Here is an 8,029-nt window from a genome sequence, read left to right as displayed (position 1 = left end):
TTAAATGACCATGTTGAATGTATTTCAAAGTACATATGTGCAGGGTGACATCATTTCCTGTTGTGAAACTTGGCGGTGCTCGTTAGCATTAGCTGCTAATAGGAGTGTCTTAGTGTTTGCTGCTAATGTGAGCGGTAATACACTGCAAAAGACTTTATGGATGAATGTAATCCACACAGATGAATGAAAAGATCTGAATGTGACATTATTTTGGCAAGAGAAGCTGATTTTGGATGAAGGCGACACAGGAAACCAGTTGTGTGTATATATGGTAAGATCGCGCCCAGCCATGGTAAGTTTTATGAATCAATATTGTATTTATTTCTTTTGAACCGATTAAAATCAATAAACTGATTTTTTAAAACCCAGCCCTATCTGGCGTATGAACAACTGACCAACTTGGATGTAAAGCCCTATTTTATAATCCAGTATTTAGCTTTTTTTAAGAGGTACGCCTGAAGTTTTTTTCCCAAACAAATTTTGTTTATATTCACATTTAGCAAGTTAACCAGAGATGGCAAATCAACTAGTTTTCAACCAGAAATCAACATTTTAGCCGGCAGTTAGCCGGCATCTTCTTGTTGCTTATGCTAGCTTCTCAGTCATTCATTCTTCACAGCACATGCTAAATAGCCATACAGTCTGACCCTGCAAAGCCAGGCGTCATTGCTTGCAGTGCAAACACTTCTGCTTTTAAAGTAGCAGTATATTCCTTTCTGACCTTGAGAATCGGTTTGACTCATTTTGATGACACTGTGGCATTTATCATGTACACTTCTGAAGCCACTGTTGCCCAGCAGCAGCATCCCGAGACTGAGAAACCACACTTTCATCCAGGATGCTGTGTCACTCTACAGCTGAGTTTCAATTTTTGCATCGCATCACATGCTAGAAACTGGATATGAAAATACTGGCTATATTTAACATGTACCAGGGCTTATTCATCAAAGAAACGCAAGTAGACATTATCGGAGAAAGAGAGGAAAATAAAGAGAGAAAGGGACAAAGCAAGAGATCGGGCCGACTTTTACTCAATGTAAAGAGCTTAGAGTACAGGTAGGATACAAGATGAATGCTGAATTAGCCGTTGTTAGGGGGCACACTACTGAGAAAATCTGGCAGATCTCAGTAGTGCATCTTAAAAATGGTTGTGATGGATAATGTGCATGTTCCAGTGGGGATGCACTGCCTTGATAATTTGACCATATAAGGGAACCCAGGAGCTATGATGGGATAGTGGCCAAGTTACTTAAAAAAGTCTCTAGTTTGAGAATATGAATTGAGTTCCTTTTGCATGAAAATACTAAAATATGGTTGCATCTCTTATTTTGAGCTTTGGGTGATCTTTAAGGTGAAAATACTTATTGCAGCACTGAAGATAAGCCTCAAAACCTGAAGAACCATGCTGTGGCCCCTTTAAGAAGTTTAAATCTATGGCTAGAGCAAGTGTTGGTGCCAGAATACCTACTGAGTCTTAAAGGGCAAACAAACCTAAGCCAATAAAGACATCTCTTCTGGCTCCCTCATGCTTCTTTAACCTTGTCAACAACACTCACACATCTCTGGGAGACAAAAATGCAAAGATGTTTTAGGTGCAAATGTCTCTCTTTTTTTTTATAAAACAACTCACACTGTATATTAGATAGTGCTGAAGTCAGTAATCTACCAGAGACACACAGATGATTTTGCTATCAGTGCTCCAATCACTTCATGCCCAAACATGGTCAGGTCCTTGGCAGTAGCTTTATTTGTGCATGTGGGTATGACGATGTTTGCAAATCTATTTGGACTCAGTTTTTGTCACAGCTGGTTATTCAGAAGTTGATATTTTTTCAGATTTGGATGATTTTTGGCATGTTTCATAAAGCATGAGTAATCTCTGCCAACTCAAAGCTGCAGAGTTCTGATCTTAAGCATTTGAACACACATAAACACACACACAGAACGGACATCCACATCTCTTTTTCTTTCTTTTTTTTTATTTCCTCTAGTCATTCTCTTTCATCCTTCTCTCTCCTCACTTCTTGGCGCTGTGATCTTCACTGTGCTGCATCACTGGTGAAGCCACGTGCTCCGTGTTTATCATCAGGAAGGGGAGGGAGGGAGGGAGAAAGAGAGAGGCAGACATCTCACCCTCTCTCATTTTGTCTAGTGGAACCACAGACACACACACGCTCTCATCCAGTTTGTAGCAGCCGAAGGGACAAGAACAAAAAAAAGCTAGACCACACGGTGTCGACTACAGAAATTCCTACCTACGCCACAGGTAGTGTAAAGCTTTATCTATCTGCAATATATCTATCCATTTGCTTTTGAGTTGTAAAACAACCATTTTGAAAACAGAAACTCTTCATAAATCTTCAACAAGCGTGTTATTTTCCAGCACAGTGAGATTTTAGCTTTCCATGAGCTGTAGCTGTTACATGTTGGAAGACTATAGGAGAAGGAAGAGGTGGTTAAAATGAGGACAGCATTTTGGCACCGATTGTGTGAATACTGCTGCTGAGGCTTTGTACTCTTTTATACTTTTACCCACACACACACTCACCCCCTGCTACCAGCTTCTTCATTTGCATGAACAGAACGTCGACAGGTTGAATTTACTGAGCTTGTTGAAAACAAGGCGGACAACTTAATCAAAATCTGTTTTTTGACCTGGAAGTGCTTATATTAAGAAAACTGACTCATCACTAAGGAGTCAGCCATGAGAAAATATTGTTTGGCTGAAGCAGGGTGAGGTGGTTGAATGATGAATCTACAGTAGGTGGAATTCATAAAAGTTGATTGAATTTTGCTGCAGGCTTGTGTTAGGGGTGCTCTGAGTCCACTTGCATTTGCAGAATGCCCTTGGCAACTGTAATGAAACTATAATGCAACATGGTCAAAATTCATCCTTTGGGTTGCTCCAAACAGGCAGTTAAATATGTCTGTATTCTAATTTCACCACTTGTAATTATTGAGCATGATTACATCTGGTCATAAAAAACATAAAATATTCAAATGAATCTTTTTGTAGAATCTCTCCAAATCTTCTAGAGGCACAGTTGAGGCCCCTTTTTTGTCTGGTCCTCTTACATAAATTCACTGCTGCCTCCAAAACAGCACTGCCCTTATCACTGCCTTGCAGGGAAGGTTTTTTTTACAGCCTGTTTTCAAGCTGTAAAACTTATTACCTATTTTTTTTCTACTACCAGTGCTTCATCAGTCCACTGAAAGTCAAGCCTGTCATTCGTTTGGGAGTAGGTCTGTTTCATAGCGAGGGTTTTATTAATAGATCTACAAAGAGCAATACACTCCTCCCTTTGTTTCTTCATGTGCCACACAACAATTCTAGCTTGTATCTTATCACCGCTGGAGGTAGTCCATATTTGGAAAGAGCATTTTGAGATTGGAGAGCAGCTAACAATTTACCCGATAAACCCAGAACCCCTAACTAAGTATAAACAACAAGAGTTAATCTCCAGCAGATGTTAACATTTTGAGTTGAGATTTAGTACTTGATTTAACTTACATAAGATATTTTGGCTGCACAATTACAAGCTTATCAGGTTGTATCTTCAAAGTCCCAATATAGAGTATTATTAAATATACAATATTATTCACATCCATTTTTTTATTATGTTCATTATGTTTATGACCTTTAAGTCACTAACACAACACTAGAAACAGGAAGTGCATGTAAATGGTCATGTGATATGTTTCTTCATACCTGTTAGTATGGATGAAATGATTTACTGCTCCACTGGAACAAAAAATGCTTTATCCCTTTTTCAAGACACTGGATAAGTTATGTAAGTATGAAAACTTAATGGACAAAATGGACAAAGAAAACGAAAACAATATTGATTGCAAAAGGAGTAATAGTGTAATAAACATTTCCTCTTTTGAGAATGTGAAATTGTTTATTTGGACTCCACATTGTATTCTTGTTTCTTTTGAGGTTGTCTTTTGTTGTCACAGAGCCTTTGTTTAACTTCAGGAAAGTGTTTCTACACTCAGACTGTAGGACTGACCTCAAAACCATGTCTGGTTTCATTTGTAAGCCTCATAAGCAAATAGTAAACATATCCGTATATTGTAAGTAAAGCAAAAACACTTTAATCCATTAAACCAATAAACACACGTTTATTAATAATAGTCATAAAATCCTCTACTTATGACTTCAATAAGTAAAGCACTAAATATATTTGGACACATTAAAATATGTTTATTAGATTTGGTTGGGTTTTAAAGAGGTCCCATTTTTAATGGTTTCAGCATTCAGTGGTGAGATTCACTTACTTCAGGTAAGGTGCATCTCATCCCTTCTCCACTAGATTCGAGCATTTTAAACCAAGCTAAACTAAATCTAACCAGACAAGAGTGATTTTGTGGGACGAAGTTCCTGTCCCAGCATGCAACATGGCATGACATGCCTTCACATTTTCCATGAAAGAGGTCTACAGAGAATTTTTGTATTTATAGTTGTTATTTTCAGTCATGACTGAAGTTTTGAACTATAACAAACAAACTGTCACAACCATAACTGACGAGTAATGATATAATAATACTGAATTATGATTCTAGGTGGAAAATATTGTGTTTTAATAACAGTTCCACATCTAGTGAATTCTATTATGTTTAACAGCAGATTTTAACTGACTTTTATAGTAGCTCTTCTAACTGGATGTCAACCATTTTATCAAACACAGTTCAAATGAATACAAATTACAGAGTGTAAAAACAACCACAGCACTGCTGTGCATTTCTACATTAGGATTGTCTGCTACAATAACTTTCAAGTTTAAGATAAACCCACCAAGATTATATCCACACATAACAGTCTGCAAGACTTGGTATGATTGAGGACTCAATCAATTAGGTTTGCCACATTCTTCCAGTCTGAGTTTATTTCCACATTGCACTTAATCAAACAAACCAAATATTTTGAATAATGTAGCTATTCCCCTCCTTACCTGAGGTGGCACTGCATCAAGAATTACTGAAGGAGAAGACAAGACAAACAGTAAATGAGAAAACTGGATTAATCTATTAGTTAAACCAGGTCTGTTCCTGCCACATTAATTATAGTCTGCTTCCTACATTTGCTTCACTTAAAGCAAACCAAGACCTACGGTTAAAGGGGGCCAGAGTTTGGTTGCATTTTCACACCTCTCTAAACAAACAAACTAGACTTTCTTAATAAACACTGAATTCAATTCAGAAGGGCAGGTATTAATGCATCTTACAAGCAAAAAAACAAACAAACAAACAAAAAACAAATAAATAAAAAAAAACCTAAAAGTTACATTTGAGGGACACATTAAAAAGCTAACATTGCTAGCATAACAAACAGCTAGCCAACTGTCCTTTTCTGAGCAGAGTGCAAACATAGTAGCTTGAATGGGATGTTTTAAGTTGTTACTTACATAAAGATATTTATATTTTTAAAGTTTTTTTATGATGTGGCCCAGTTAATACTCATATAAGTTATCTCTTAATTACCGGTGGCAAATGCAGTAAATTCACAGTTTAATCATTTTAAATATTTATCATTTCTTCTTAAACAAGTATCAATTCTCAGTTTGAATTAAAGAAACTTTTCTTTAATTAAAACTGCTTGATTGCTGCATAGAGACTTATGGCTGAAGAGTTTCCTTGTTTGTGAGACTGGCTGTTTTTCTGTTACCATCTGTTTTGGAACAACTTTTATTCCTCCCTGGAGACTCCAAACCTCACTTTAAGCCCCCACTTCCCTCCCACCCTGTGGCATTCTCAACAGCTAAACAATGAGGTTGGCTCAGAGACTGAGCTACTGGAAGAGCTGCACTGTTATTAGCATGTTTTGCATGCTAATACACTTCCCCTTTCTAGACGTTTCTTCTGGATCTTTGCATTAATTAGATAGCGTCCTTGTGTCCGTTGAAAATGGAATGACATTATTATTTACGCAAATTACAAAGGGTTGTTACACTTATCTCTCACTTTTTAACACTGTTGCATCATTCACTTAGTCACAGTTTCCTCTATTAACTGCTAACCTTCACATTTCCTTTCTTTGTCTTTAATGGTAACTTTCACAGAAACCTGTGCATCTGTCTGCTATCTAACTATTTATTTTATTTGCTCTGTGTAGCTTTATTGCATGACATCTTCCCTTAAAGTTCTGTGAATCTTTTTACTGCCTTTGCACCTGCAATGCACCAACAGCAGTACAGTGGATCTTGTCTCTTGTATTTTTATACCCGCTGCTAGATGGGGCCTGGATTGTTTTGGAACTTCCCTCCCAAGGCTGGCTGCACGGTTCCACAGAGCCTCCTGCAGACCATGTACGTAGGATCGTGAAGCCACTTTATCTACCACATAATGCCACACAAGTGTCTCCTTTATCCAGCCTGCGTGGATTTATCTATTGCATTTTCCGTCCATCCGTTCCATTCTGTCAGTCAGTCCAGTGTTTCACACATTCATTTCGCAGCAGTCAGCAAATGCTCATAAATCACATCAATAATCATTATCTAGCAATTAAATAAACATGCCTAGGATGGGACTAGTCCATCTGTCATGTGATTCATATCTATTTAGTGGTAATTTTTAAACCACATGAGACACTGGAACAGATTCTGGGAATTAGTCTCAGAGCAAAGCCAGACCTTGAATCTGAAAATCATCTCAACAACATTTGTTGTCAGCCTGCTCCAGGTGACATATTGTGTTGTGACACAATTTCAGCATGAGCAGTTTGCTTATTCCTCATTGTCCAGCCTTAAAATATGTCTCATTGTGTACATTTTTACAGTCAGTTGCTACTGCCAAACGTCTAGGATGAAATAACTGACAGTCCAGGAGGAAAAAAACAAACAAACAAAAAACAAAAACAAAAACAAAAAAATAAGAACTCTCGGGAGATCAAATTCAGTCTATGTGAATGTAAACAATATTCTTAGTGTTTAGTTTTGCAGGGAAATAGCTATTCTGGCATAGTGGTAATTTAATAACTTCAACTAAAGCATGAGAAGAAAGATAAAATTAAAATTAGCTAATTTCAGCTATGGTAAATTCACTTTGCTGTTGAACTAAACAAACAAACAAACAAACATTGACATCATTTAAAGGCGTCAAGCTTTCCTAATGGAGGATGTTATCATTTCCACCTAGAAAGTTTACCATAATATGCTGGTGATGTTTGTTTAAAGAAGCACTATTGAACTTCGGCAGATTTTCTCAGTGGCATGCCCCCTAACTACGGCTAATTCAGCATCCATCTTGCATCCTACCTGTAGTCTGAAGTTTCTTCAACCAGTAAAAGTCAGTCCTATGTTGACTCTTGTCACTTTCTTTTCCTTTCTTCCTCAGTTAATGTCCTCTTGGGTTTATTTGCTAAATCAGCCACTGTGCATGTTAACAATGGCTACTGTGTTGATATCCAATTTCTAGTGTATACATAAAGCAAAACTTAGCTGTAACATGTAGTTCCAGGCTGGAAACTCCAAGTTGAAGTGTGGTTTCTTAGCCTCGGGACACTGCAGGGCAGCGATGACTCCAGGAAAGTACAAAATAAATGTCATAGTGTCATCAAAATGAGTCAGAAACTTTAATATTTTTAAGTTTGGAAAGTTACATAGTGCTTCTTTAAATGCTAAATATCATGGTTCCGGTTAAACAAAGCTAGCTTGCACAGAGTCGGTTCACCAGATTTGTATTTTTAGACATAATTGTCAACAACAACTTCATGGAAATACTTCTGCAGTACTGCTGGTGTATTGGCTTTAGCTTGATGGAAATGTATTCTAAGGATCCGATTAAATGCACTAAAATCATAAATGAAAAAAAAAAAAAAAAAAAAAAAATCAAAATTTGCATGAAATTATGCTGCATGTTATAAACTAGGTCATCACAACTGATTGTAGTTTGGGGTAAAGTCTCTTTTTTTATTTTAAATGCTTAAATCTAGGTTGACCTGGGTCCTGTAGAGATTCAAGATTATCAATAACTACGTTGCTCTGATTTCAACTATGATTTGTAATTTCACTGCTTGTTGCAAAACGGT

At 37.1% G+C, this 8,029-nt stretch overlaps 1 protein-coding gene across 4 annotated transcripts in view; it reads left to right on the top strand.

The window, feature by feature from the left end:
- Positions 1 to 2,152: 2,152 nt before the first annotated feature.
- Positions 2,153 to 8,029, top strand: part of ndrg4 (NDRG family member 4) — a 62,466-nt gene continuing 56,589 nt past the window's right edge. For 3 of the 4 annotated variants that reach the window (XM_041997372.1, XM_041997369.1, XM_041997368.1), the window contains exons 1-2: positions 2,165 to 2,266; positions 6,235 to 6,308. In XM_041997372.1, coding sequence (XP_041853306.1) covers positions 6,235 to 6,308 — 74 coding nt within the window. In that variant the 5' untranslated portion in view covers positions 2,165 to 2,266. Of the gene's footprint in view, positions 2,267 to 6,234; positions 6,309 to 8,029 lie in introns of all 4 variants that reach the window. The other variant, XM_041997371.1, reaches the window with a different exon arrangement.

The sequence above is a fragment of the Melanotaenia boesemani genome, chromosome 10 (assembly GCF_017639745.1).
Source record: "Melanotaenia boesemani isolate fMelBoe1 chromosome 10, fMelBoe1.pri, whole genome shotgun sequence".
Taxonomy (NCBI): domain Eukaryota; kingdom Metazoa; phylum Chordata; class Actinopteri; order Atheriniformes; family Melanotaeniidae; genus Melanotaenia; species Melanotaenia boesemani.
The sequence above is the reverse complement of the archived record's forward strand: the minus strand, read 5'-3'. Positions and strand labels throughout refer to the sequence as shown.